The sequence below is a fragment of the Protopterus annectens genome, chromosome 3.part1 (genome assembly GCF_019279795.1).
Source record: "Protopterus annectens isolate FY-2018-M chromosome 3.part1, PAN1.0, whole genome shotgun sequence".
NCBI classification, from domain to species: Eukaryota; Metazoa; Chordata; order Ceratodontiformes; family Protopteridae; genus Protopterus; species Protopterus annectens.
In genome coordinates this window covers 1,590,645,517-1,590,659,302 of record NC_056732.1, presented here as the reverse complement: position 1 = coordinate 1,590,659,302, position 13,786 = coordinate 1,590,645,517, and the positions used below count along the sequence as shown (strand labels likewise).

Sequence of the window (13,786 nt, the reverse complement as noted above, 5' to 3'; positions counted from 1 at the left end):
ATATGCTCTTTTAACTTGCTATGTTAATTCAATCTCAAGACAGAGAGCTAGGAATTTATAAACTATTAGGCTTTTATATAAGTATGTAATTAATTTTTAAAGAATGTATTTATTATATTTATCTTGTTATTCACACAATTTTTACTTTTATTTTTTATTTTTTTTGTGTGTGTTTGCCTGGATGGTCACTACACCTATTCTTGCTGTGCACAATCACTTTCTGCTCTTTTTGCTTGATGCTGGCCAATCACCTTCAACGGCTGCTGTCACATGATTTCCTGACATCTCTTGGCTGTTCTGGTCCTTTTTTGCTTTCACGTCACCTCTACAGATGAGTTGTATTCACAGAAACTGAAGTACAAAGCAATCAGTGAAGAGTTGGACAATGCTCTCAATGACATGACCTCCATGTAAATAAATATTTATCTTGTCTTTCTGCCTGCTTGCCTGCATTGACATGAACATAATTTCATATGCTCTTTCTTTTGTTTTTCCTAGCATGCACTAATATATGCCTATTTGCCTTGACTTCTGTTCATTTCTATTAATTCAGTGCAATTTAAAGGGAACCACTTCATGGAAGCACGGGAAACTATTAACATACTTGAATCACATGCCGTGCTAATTCATAAAATAGAGGACAAAAGACACTATTATTTTTAACATCTCAAATCTATAGTAATGGCACTGTGAACAATACAACAAACCTATTAAATTAAATATTTCTTTTGATCACATTGTAGATCAAAGTGAGGGTTAGCATACAAAGATGAATGCTAGTCTTTGAACTGGCCATGCAAGCCATTCCAAGAAGTATTAGCTTCTGATAACATTGTTAATGATCATAACAAAAATTACTGGGAAATTGTTTAAGAAATATGCAACAAATATTATACTTTGATAACATTTGATGATGATAACAGAAACCACTATAATATAGCTTGAAGGGTATGATAATCCATATTTGAAGATATAATTAAATATTGGTCTGTTACATGTAGCATGAAAAGTACATGCCTGCATTAAACATGACAATACAGTGTACAGTGCTGCAGACTTTTGTTCATCTAGTAAGTTGCTACCCAAAGATATTTCCATAGTAAATGAACAGATGTTAACTATATCAAAATAACTCCTTTTACCTGAAAAGTCATACAGTTCCCATTTTCCTTCTAATGTAGAAACTGCGTGACTCTTCTAAAATATTTTTGAACTTTCTTGCTTACTGAGTTATATTTTCATAGAATAACTCATGTAGACTAATTCATGGTCTTTTTATCAATCATACCATTGCATGCATTAAATCTTAGTAAGGCTTTGCTAGTGATAATTGAATGGGTACAGAATTTGAAGAACACAGATTGGGTGAATAATCTGAAACTGCCACTGATATTTAAGGAAACCGCACTTACAAAATGTTAAGTATAACTTAACTACATTCATATAATAAAATAGCCATACTGGAAAACACAAAATAAGTTACAGAGGTGTACTGACTGTAGATGATCACATACTTGCAAATACTTAAATCATATTTTTTAGACTACAGCATCCTAGTAAAATGGGAAATACTCCCTAGGAATACTTTGCGTTCTAGTTTCACTGATACAGATTTAAGGTTTAAAGCATCTGTTTACATAGTCTAACAACCCATTTCAAAATCACAGTAAAGTATATCAAGATAGGTTTTGTGTATGAAGTCAGTTAACTTACACCTTTGTGGTTTAGTTCACCTGAATGAGGTGTGCTACCATCCTTGCACAAATTCTATATTACTAAGATTTATATATTTGCTGCAGTAAGTAATAAATGCTTCATTTCTAGTTGTGCTTAAATTACTTTCAGTTCCAGTCTTCTCTCTTCTTGTTTGTAGTGAAATTGTCTGTTTTGCTAGCCTTTGTTATAAACCTAAGCATTAAGCCTTTTTCTTTGTAATTTATCTCATCATCTTCATGGATTTATAGATCTATGGTTTCTTATGTGTTTGCATGCAGTGTCTTACACAGCAGACAACAACTTGCAGCTTACAGGCTTCTGTTTATTTTTGTGCATTTTAAGTGACAAAATGTAATGAATTAGCCAAATACATATTTATTAGGGTAGCACAGTGGTGTAGGAGTTAGTATAGCTGCTTTATAGTACTCGGTTTCCCGATTTGATTCTCCATTAGGTCTTGTAAAGTTTGCATATTTTCCATATTTCCATACATACACATGGATTATCACTGGGGTCAGTGGTTTCTTCCCTTATCTGCCAAAACTGCTCCAAGTGAATTGTACTAAATTGGAGACTGTGCATGTGTGTGCACGTGTGCATGCATGTGTGTGTGTGTGTGTGTGTGTGTGTGTGTGTGTGTGTGTGTGTGTGTGTGTGTGTGTGTGTGTGTGTGTGTGTGTGTGCGTGTGTGCGTGTGTGTGTGTGAGTGTGTGTGTGTGTGCGTTTGTGTATGCCCTCTGCAGTGATGGATCTTGCCTTATACTCATTGCTTCTTGGTACATGATTTAGCCCTTACAACCTTGAATTGGATAAAGCAATTATGTAAAATGAGTGGATGATAAGATATCATTGCCTTCCATACTACTTTATTTTAAGCCTACGCACTATATAGTTTTTGCTTTTAACAGACCCTGCAACATAATTATTACTTTTAAATGCAACACCATTTTGTCTGACTTTTTATACCAATATGGTGCCATATCTCATGAACATATGCCAGTCTATGTGTCTGAACTCATTGAGTACCATCCATGTGCTCAGTTATTAATCTTTCTTAACTGATGTGCATGTTAGAAGTGTGCTGCATGGATTTTTGCATGTAGTAATACACAGCAAGCTACCAACAAATATACTTTTGTAGACTCAGGTATTTCTAATTTTTGCTGGTATATTAAATATTTGGTACATTTGGCAAAAATCATTATATATTATTATGATTTATACATTTAATTTTCCTTTCTTTGAAGTATGCATAACAATTTCCACCTCTCTTTTTCTGTAGCTAAACTATTGCTTTGCTTCACAAAACCACTGATGTCTTCGACCGGCTGGGCAACTTTCTTTCTGAACTCATCACCACTTTTCACAGTCCTGTCTCTATTTTCCAACTTTTCTAAGTCATTCTCCTATGTCTAACATTCTGTCTCTGGGCATGGCCCTCATGGTGACTTCTATTGTACAGATATCACTGGTCCTTTCTATCAATGTAAAATAAACCTTCATATGTGTACACTGTACTTATTCCCAATGTTTATTTATTTTTAAATTGCAATTTGAAAAATGTAATAAAATTTAGAATCTGTACCTTATTCTTTTAGGGCTGTTTTTTTACTGGATGATTGTTTGGGAGTTCTTTCATGTGGTTTCAGTTGCACAAGATGAACTGTGTGGTAATGAGGTGTGCCAACAGTTCACAGCCCGCAGAGTGTTTTTTTTTTTTCTCATTAAGACAGTACAATCTTTCTATAATGAAGACACAAAATTTAAAAGCAATTGCAGCAAGACCGATTCTGAGAGATAATACTTCCTGCCTTCTGCAGATAGGTGCTAACAGACATTGTGAGTCAAATATGTTGAATGAGAACTACATCACAATATAACATTGGGATTACATGAGATCTCATTAAACTTTTGTTGCAAATTTATTTGTTTGGCTGTCATACTGTTTCACCCATTAAATTCAAGATTTTTGATCCAGGAAAAGCCTTGCACAGGAAATTCTTTTTATTGTTCCACCTCTTCCCTTCTCCCAGAGTTCATAAAATTACTGCTTCTCTGGAATTGGAAATTAACTATGACAAGGCTTATTTTGCCACAGATAACCGACCCCTGAGATTGGAATGAAAAAGAATGAAATTTGACACTGACTGAGGAATGAAAGGAAGGAGTACCTACAGGAGGAAAATAAGCTAACAAAGTTTTGTACATTGAAGGCTATTTGTTTTAGAATTTTCTTCAGCTCTAAGAAAGTGTTCATTTCAGAGTCTGTAAAGCAATTATAGGAACACAAACATTTGCAACTCACAAAATATAGTTAGTGGCACTACAACAAGGGATCCTGAAAGTGAGTAGCACTTCTGGGATCTTTCACTCTAAGTGAATGGAAAGAAAATCCTGCAGGTGAGAGAAGGGTATTATGATTTCATTTTCAGAATGCCTTCTAAGATAGAGAAGAGTTTGTCCCCCAAAAATGTCAATATTTCCAGTCCCATAGCATCAATTAGGTCATACAAAAAATTAAAATTATTAACAGTCGGTTGTGCTGCAGGGAGGTTTTCATTGCAAATGCATACAACATCAAAATGTTATGTGTGTGTGTGTGTGTGTGTGTGTGTGTGTGTGTGTGTGTGTGTGTGTGTGTGTGTGTGTGTGTGTGTGTGTGTGTGCAATTGTTGCCATTACCATGCAGTTTGTGACTTACGCAACTTGTCGACAAACAGCATGAATACAAAGTTAAATTGCATTATATTATCTTCAGCAGTTTCATGAAGGATTCACTGTGGTCACAGTTCTATGACCATGGAGTTAGTATATGTATGTAAGACAGTGTGAGGGTGAAGACCCCACATAAATGCTGTTTTAGTGATAATTTGATTTGCTTGAATGTAGGTTCTGTTGTTTTGTAACTTCTTGCTGTGATTTGTGTAGGAAGTCAGTAACGTGTTGTGTTAATGGAAATAGTTAAATGGTTCCTGGATATGCTCACAGTAAAAACTGTTTTGTGGAGGAAAGTGTGCTTGTATTTTTTTTTTTTTTTTGGTGGAGTAACAGTATTTCAGGGAAGGTGAGATGCAGTGTTTGCTTTGTGTGTGTGTCTGTGTGTGTGTGTGTGTGTGTGTGCAATAAGCTGTGTTTTGGTATTTGGTGAGATTGACTTGTTTTGTTTTGAATGTGTTTCTAGTGATTAAATGTGTTTCAGTGATTCTTTCAGTTTATAATTAATAATATAGTCATATATGTCATTAAATGTTAATTTCATTTTCTGCACCTATTGTCCCTTTATCCCCACAGTGATTCAGTACATCAAATAGAAACAGACGGAGGCAGAACCCCACTGCCTAGGAAATAACATATTTCATCATGGCTGTTATTCATCCTTGTAGTTATTGCCTTCACTGTCATTTTCTGAAGCACTAGATTTATAAGTTAATGCATGCATTACAAAGAATGTTACAGCCATGTACTTGTATTCATATATGTAGTTGATAAAAGAATGGCCTACTCAAGGCACTAGTTTGTTGCATTTTTATGTGACCTTAGAATTTGCCTGATGACCACAGGAAATACATGAGAAGATAAGCAACAAGCAGTCTAGTTTATAGCCTTTCAAACAATCCCACCAGTAGGTGTTATACTTACCCAAGATTTGTAAGGGGAACTTCCATTCCATACTTTAAGGACCTGAAGACTCCTTCCCAGCAAGTCTGGATCCAAATGCAGATTACTGATGTATACTCTCAGGGGTTCAGAAGGCAGGTCACGTGTTTGGTTTACTTGCTTATTAATCTAGTTCTCTCCCATTCATAACTAGCATATAAGTGAGCCGTCATAGACAGTTATAGAACATAAAATAAACCACCAAGCATCCAATCAGAAAGTCATGATGTCATTCCCGCAAACTAGCTTTCATATCCTATAACTGGTTCTTATTACCCTGTTGCTGGTCCTTGCTCTCACATACATACTTCCTTTTGTAGGACACAAAGTGCCTGTAGAAGGGTAAAGTTATGCTCAGTAAAATCTATTTTTATCAATGTTTGTCCAGAAGCAGAACACAAAGAACTATTCCCAGCATATTCACACTGGCTCCATAAAATAATCACTCCTAGTTATATTTTTCATCACTATTTCCAGTCTTGCAAATGCAAACAGCACAGTATTTTCTTCCTACAAAGACACTTAATTAAAGGTTATAATTTTAAATATTCCTTTATATTTTCTTTCTGTTGTAGGGAGAACCTTCTGTTTTCTGGTCTACCATTTGAAAAGGTTGTATATTAAATCATCAAATGCTTGAAATAACGAACGCTGATTTATCGACCCTTAAAAAAGGAAAGCTTGAAATCCCGAAGACACAGAACAGCGATTAAATCGCTGTTCCACAAAACAAATAAAAAAAAACAAACAAACTTCAAAACACTAAATAAAGTGTGTGGGGGGCTGTGCCCCCACCCCCCCTACTTAAATATACCAACTCCGAGATCGTACCACAGTGGAGGAAATGGCAGCATCCCGAACATGGCCCAGCAATTTTTTTCCCTGGGAAAAAATCGCTGTTCTGTGTCTTCAGGATTTCAAGCTTTCACTTTTAAAGGGTTGATAAATCAGCGTTCGCTATTTTAAGCATTCACTGATTTAATGTAGACCCTTTGAAAACTGCACCCTGCTTGACCATGGTGAGGTTTTTTGGACTGGCCCCTTGGAATCTAAAAAATTACAAATTATATATAGTATTTTCAGTAAAAGTCATTTAGTTTCACACATGGATAGAGCAATACTTCAGCAACATTACAGCATCATTGAATGTTAAACAACGTTGTGTAATAAACAATAAAATCCTACCACCAGGATATAGTACTTATCACACTTTTAGAAGTAGAAATGGACAGATGGAACTGCTATCAATACTTAATGTATTAGCAATCCCCTTCAAAGCCAGTCTATATGTGAGATGTACGTATTACTGGTCACAGTCAGTGTCAGTCAGTACAAATCTTCACCGTGGGGTCGATCTACACAGATGTTATTCAGAACACAACAAAAGGCACGCTGTCATGGGTAACATGAAATGTAAATGGAGAAGGGCTGATATTCGACAACTTCAGTATTGATGAGCATCCACAAATAACTGCTATACGCAGCCTGCACTAAATCTTTTTGGTCTGGCCTATTGTATCTTTAGCACTACCAGAATATACAAAGCAATAGATGAAGCAGTATCCTAGACTAGCTACTAGCAACCAACGCTGACAACATAGATAAGGCAGCCACTAAATCTGATGGCCTTAGTGACCACCACCTCTGTACAGCATGAGATCTGCATCAAAACCATGAATTCTCACCACTTTACCTGTTCTAGGAATAAAAAAAAAATCAACACACAAACATTTTTATCACTCTTCAAAAATTTCATTGAGTCCCTCATCAACTGCTTCAGTACTGATGCTGCAGTTAGTTGCTTTAACTACTCCATCCATAATGTCCACAGCAGCTGGACACCTGTAAGGCGTAAAACACGATGGCAGTGTCATCTACTTTAAATACTCCTTCTTTCCTTAATAACTTTGCACCTCTGTAAAGTCAGATCTACACCCTGACTAATCTCTGACATCAAAGGTCATATGTCACAATGTGACCAAGGCTGGAAACATTATCATTGTTATAAAAGGACTCCATACCTTCTATAGTGTAGAGATCTCAAAAAAAGGGTAAAGTTTCTCATAATAAGCAAAAACAAAAGAAAAAAAGAAAGAAATTCTCCTTTAACCAACAACATGAACACAGAAACAATCCTCAGACCTTTTGTTGTAATCTCATTTAGTTACAAAGCCCTTAACACAAATCTCAGCCCTACTATTGTGCCAGAATTATCACCACTTGAAATTGCTAATAAATTTAAAGGCCACTCCAGCCCTCACCCTCTTCCATCTAGTTCTGAATCTTTTGATTCTCTCATGTCAAACCATCAACAGCTTTAGCAAATGGCAGTCTCCCTGCAGAATACCGTGATATATCTGCATAAGCCATTGCCTATCCTGTAACCGTAATAATCCTCGGATGTCTCAGCGTTTCTGACATCATTTAACTGTGGAGATCATCTGCCATGATTCCACTCGATATGGAAATAATTCAGCTGAGTCCTTGTCCTTTATTTTTATTTTGTATTTGTTAATCAAGGTGGAGCACTGATCTCCATGGACCTTTTTCAGGCCCCTATGCCCTGTCTAGTTAAGCGACTTGCTCAGACTCACACAGATAGGCAAATGAAGGATGAAGGAATCAAACCCTGGGCCACTGGAGCAAAGGAAGCGGATCGTTAGGAGCTCCTTAATCCTTTTCAGCAATTGCCAGACTGTTAAAATAAAGCTAGTGATCGGTGAATGAACATGAGGTAAGCACTAGAGACTGGCATCCTAGAGGGACTAATCTTAGTTTTGCAAATAATAGTAGGATGCCATATACCATAACTCTTAACTTTTTTTCTAAAGAATTCTGGGCAAAAGATAAGCATTAGAGTGGGATATATGCTCAAAATCAGGACTACTTTTTAAATATTATTCCAATTGATCTAAAAAGTAAATAGAATAAAATGATTTGCATCAACATGCATTATCTGAACAATAAGAAGTATTAACCTCTAATGCTTGGCATTACTGCCTGCCTGTAATCTTGAATGATTTACCAGAAAATAAACATTTTATGAGTGACAGGGCAACAATACGAGGGAAAAATCAAACATTTTGGGTACAGTTGTGAACATCCATGCCCCTCCTCACACACAGTCATGCAGACAGAGACACACACACACACACACACACACACACACACACACACACACACACACACACACACACGCACACACACACACACACACACACACACACACACACACACACACACACACACACACACACACACACACACACACACACACACCCACACACACACACACACACACACACACACACACACACACACACACACACACACACACACACACACACACACACACACACACACATTACCCTAATTACAACAAGTTGTATGAGTGCAACTGTACACTTCAGAAGTTTAATTACAATCAAATGGATGAATAAATACATAAATAACTGCCATACAGGAATGTATCTTCCCAGCTCGTTAGGCCCCCTGTGCCCCCCAAATAAAAGAATGCTCCTTACACAGTGAATGACTGCTGGCACACATACTTAAATGTCTAGACATGGTGGAACAACATAAGCAGGGGATTATCACAGTAAACACTACTGATCAACGCTAATCTGCATTGTAATTCCTGTCCTCTAAAACCACATCCTTACACTAAAACACATGACTGACAAGTATGTGATGACTTGTAGGATAGCCATACAAACATACACAGAATGAGAAGGAAACCTCTCATCAAAATGAGGCCTGTATTCTTACCAAACACCATTATACAGTTATAAATTAATGGACGTCTGCTGAAACAACATACAAATGCAAATTAATTGCTGTTTGTAATAACATACAATAGCATGTTTACCTTGTATACTGACCGTTGCACCACAACAAACAAACATATAAATAAGATGCATAGCATTTTAAACCAAATAATTAAGTGGATGCTTATAAATTAATTAGTTCAAAGAAAATAATATCCTTGCAGTTTGTGTAGTATATAGAGCAAGAGGAGCTATACAATGGAGATGAGTTCATACAGTCATCGGTTCATAGGACAATACTAGGCTGATGATCCAGAGGATTGTTAGTAGCCTTGCTACAATACCCCAAATCACAGATACTCATTGACGTGCCTAATTTATAACTAATTTTAACCCCTTCAGTGAATGTTTGAGGGGCCATACCCAGGGTGTATTTATGGTAGCCCATCCATTCTTCCAGGTTATACTTACAGAGGCTTAGGGAGCTACTTTGCTTTACATAGAAAGGAAATCTATTCCATTAAAGAGGAATCATCAGGGATATATACCTACCACACTAGCAGATCCTATTTAAGTTTTGGTAGAATGTAAATCTTATAGGTTCATAGGTGTTTACTAGGCTAATGACCACAAGGGCAGAGTGATGACTGTTGCCTTTCTATTCATGAGGCAATAGTAATTCCAGAGGCACTGATAGGTCATGTTTCATGCTATTTAGAAGGCATCCTGGGATATTGTCTGGGCCCACTGATGCAGTGTTCTTGGTCTTAGAGAGAGCATTAAGGACCTGTTGCCTAGTGATAGTAGTGGGAGTTATATTTGATGGTATTTCCTGAGGGAAGGTTGAGGAGGAGAGAGGAGTAAAGTTGGAGCTGAATTTATCAGCCAGGAGGTTTGCTATATCTTCTGGCTCAGTATAGGAGGTTCCATTTACAATGAGCTCTGCACACACCTGTGTATTGCCTTTGAGGTTGCGGACATATCTAAAGAATGCTTTGTGGTTGTCCTTAGCCTGGGAAGCCAAACTTACCTCAAAATTTGGCTTTGGTAGACTTTTATATGTCCTGTGAGTTGTTTGTTTAGTTTAATGAGCATACTTTATCCTGCTGGGTGCTGCATTTCCTATTTTTTGCCATGATTTTCTTCCTTCTGTTATACATCCGACTGATTTTGTGATTCCACCAGGGTGGCTTGTTTTTTGAGTTAGTTCTGTACTTCTTCCTGGTGGGTACAGCTGCCTTTATGCAGCTATTAACATGCTTGTACAGGGTTTCTGTGAGCAGTTCTGCATAGGCAGAAGTGTTCTCAGGGTTTATAGGGGCTTGAAATTTTGACATATTCTCACTTAATAGCAGGAGGTTAGCCTTAGAATAGTTTGTGAATATTCCCAGTTTAGCTGGGGGTCCAGGTTTTATTTTACTTCAAAGGAGACCATTTTGTGGTCTGACCTTACCAGGGGAAGGCATTACGTATGGGGTGTACAGCATTCTCCCATATTAGTGAGGACTAGATCCAGTATGGTTGCACTTCTCATTGGTGTACTGACTATCTGGTCCAGGGAGTTTGTGTTTACAAAATCCAAGAATCTCTGTGCATGTATGTTTGATGTTGTATAAGATTCCCTGTTAATAGTGGGGTAATTAAAGTCACCCGTGAATATAGTATTGGGTTGGATGGTTAGTGTTTCTAATAAATTTAAATACATGGTATGAGTCATAGAGGGGGACCTATAGCTTTCAAGGAAGTGGTATTGGATTTTGCCTAGGATGATTTGAACATGGAGCAGCTCAAGTGCATTGTCCTGTTTGACCAGCCTTGAAGTATATTTATTTTTGATGTAAATAGAGACACCTCCACCTTTAGTCCCTGCCTGTGAAGTAGCTGGTCTAAATGTGTGGAAGGCATTATAACCCTGCACTGTTGGTGCACTGTCCGCGGCTTTAAACCATATCTCTGAGACCACATAGACATCAGCATTCTCTAGGGTAAAGAGATCTTCCATGGAGTGGAGTTTTTTTTGTTTAGGCTCCTAGCATTGAGCAGCAATACTATTAGATTTTCTTTGTTTTGATTTGCTATGTCGAAAGTACTTTCAGTATGGCATTGCATAAAAAAAGGCCCTACGGGGGAAGACAGTGTTTTAGCTAATATTCAAAAGCCTAGAGGGGAGAGGTGCAAACCATCCCTGGAAAAGCAGGGTGGTCTGTTGACCATCTCCTTCCATGCTGAGAAATATTGCAACCCCTTAGAATGACACCAGAAACTAAGCCAATTATTAAAGTCAATCATCTTTTGTTCATATTGTGGCATCATCCTTGGAGAAGGTAAAATGCTGCTCAATGCTAGACTTAAACCAGCCTGAGACACATATTCCGAAAGCTCTATGATGTCTCTCTTCATGTAGTCTAGGGAGGTACATCTCAGATAATTTACTCCCACATGGACTATGACTGAGTCATATTGGTAATTGTGATCCAATGACCTGAGTGCTTGAGTAATGTGGCAGATCCTATCCCCTGATAAGCAACTGACTGTAACTTTCACCTTACTCAGCCTGGTGAGAGGGGACATCAGCATGTCTCACAATGGAGTCTCCAATGACTAGAATGTTGGAATGTGTGATGACTAGCCTTATGGGCTTAGAGGTAGAGGCTCCATGAAATGTAGCTCTATGTGTTGATGTGGGTGTTGTTTTGAAATTGTGCTTTTGGGGGTGGTGAGGGTATTTCTTATATGTACTTTGTCTAGGAGGTCTTTGTGGTTTAGGAAGGTTATATGTAAGTGTCTCAGTATATGTGGGTCTAGATGTCTGCTTTGAATTGTGCATAATGGGTGCAACATGTGTACTACTGACAACCTTATTGATATTAGGAGTACCTTTATGTGAGAGCTTTGCCTCAAGTGACATGTAAATGCATCTCTCACATACCGTATCAGTTTGTTTGTGAATTAACTGGTTGTCAGTAAACATGAGGCAATTTCTACATTGCCTCAGTAAAGCCCGTATCCATCAAGCTGGTAATGGAGACAGTAGGAAAGTTCATATCCATGGCAACATACACTTTTTTATTGATTAGATTGTTGGAGTGAGAATGTCGATCTCTGTCAGGAGTATCCGGTTTGCAACTATGTGGACAGTACTTGTCACTGCAAACTAGTTGTCCTGTGTGCACGTAGATATTGGAGAAATATCAATTGTGCTTTTACAGGAAAAATGTCACTCAAGGTATCTGAGTCTGTACAGAGCACTGTCAAACACTTGAGGGTCAACTAATATGTAGACCCTGAAAATTTAAGGATGAAGTGTTTAGGCAGATATTCTGAAGTTAGAAAGAAATCAAGCAGTACTAACTGAAAACAAAGAATTAGCTTGTCAAGAATGATGAAAAGGTGGGAGTCACATGACTGGCTACTGCCTGGCTACTACTAAAGCTGGTCTCAACACAGCTTCATTCTGTTGGGATACAATGCACCTTTGCTTCTTCTCTCACCAGAAGCAAAATGTTAGTACCAGTCTAAAGAAGAGAAGTAGGCCACAGCCTGTTTGGTGATTCACAGTTTTGTCCCAGATGATGCAAGGGTCTGTAGGCTTGTAGCCTTTTTCTGGTAGATGCCTCGAATAGAAACCAGACCAATAAGGTACGTTAAGCACAGACACTCACTCTCCAACCAGAAAGAATCAGGAATCAATGCACTCTGCTCCTACTCTCACCAGGATCAGAATACAAGCACAGATTCCAAGCTGTCACTTATAAAGCAGTTATTAGGCTTTCTGGTGATCAGCAGTCTCCAAGAAATAATGTCACTGTATTCCTTCTCTCATCAGGTGAAAATAGAAGCACTAATCCTAAGATGACTACTCTTCAGTGGGTATTGAGGGTTTTATTAGTTTTGCAGATATGCAGGAGGAGACAAGGCTTTGTAGGCTAGACAGAGGTCACTTATCAAGAGTCTATAGGAAACAGAAAACTGAGAAAGCACCTTAGAATGGTTTGGGTAGCTTAGGGAAGTCATGGCCTTAATTACTGCAGTGAGGAAATGCTGTGGTCTCTCAAGCTGAGTCATATGATTTAGGCAAAAAGGAGCATTATACTCTATTATGACCCTGATAAGGGAGGAGTAGAGACAGATGATAACTTTCTTAGATCTGGAAAAAATATCCATGGGTGATAAGTTTGTCAAGGTAAAAAAAAAATTCTTAACAACAGTAGATGCATGGTGATGAAAGGATAGTTCATTGTCAATGAAAATGCCCAGGTCCCTAATGCTGTCAACTTTCAAAAGGATGTCACCTATGTGGTAGATGAATGGATGGCCATTCTTGCCTAAGGACACAATGCTGCATTGCTTGGCAATCAGTTTTAGGTCGTGGATCAAGGACCACTTATTGGTGCCTGTTAGTGCCTCCTAAAAAATTGGAAATTAGATGGAAAGTTACTGACAGCTCTAAGTCTGAAGCCATCTGTAAACTTGGTCAGCCACAGGCCCATGATGTCAGCCTTGACATCAAAGAAGTAAATAACAAAGAGAAGGGGTCTTAGGACAAATCTGTTGGGGACACTGCAGTTTACTAGTCTTTTTGAAGTGACCATGTCTCCCACACTAACGGATTAGGTTCTGTCAGTTAGCTAGTTTGCTGTCCAGCA

The 13,786-nt window shown here is 37.9% G+C and overlaps 1 protein-coding gene across 6 annotated transcripts in view; it reads left to right on the top strand.

Annotated features, from left to right (window-relative positions):
• The window catches only part of LOC122798566 (tropomyosin alpha-1 chain), a 127,798-nt gene that overhangs the window by 20,006 nt on the left and 94,006 nt on the right, over positions 1-13,786 (top strand). For 4 of the 6 annotated variants that reach the window (XM_044067623.1, XM_044067619.1, XM_044067622.1 and 1 more), the window contains 2 exons: positions 332-410; positions 2,999-3,305. The exons of 1 other annotated variant lie outside the window; for it this stretch is intronic. In XM_044067623.1, the coding sequence (XP_043923558.1) occupies positions 332-410; positions 2,999-3,002 (83 nt within the window). In that variant the 3' untranslated portion in view covers positions 3,003-3,305. Of the gene's footprint in view, positions 1-331; positions 415-2,998; positions 3,306-13,786 lie in introns of those variants that run through there. One more of the 6 variants, XM_044067621.1, reaches the window with a different exon arrangement.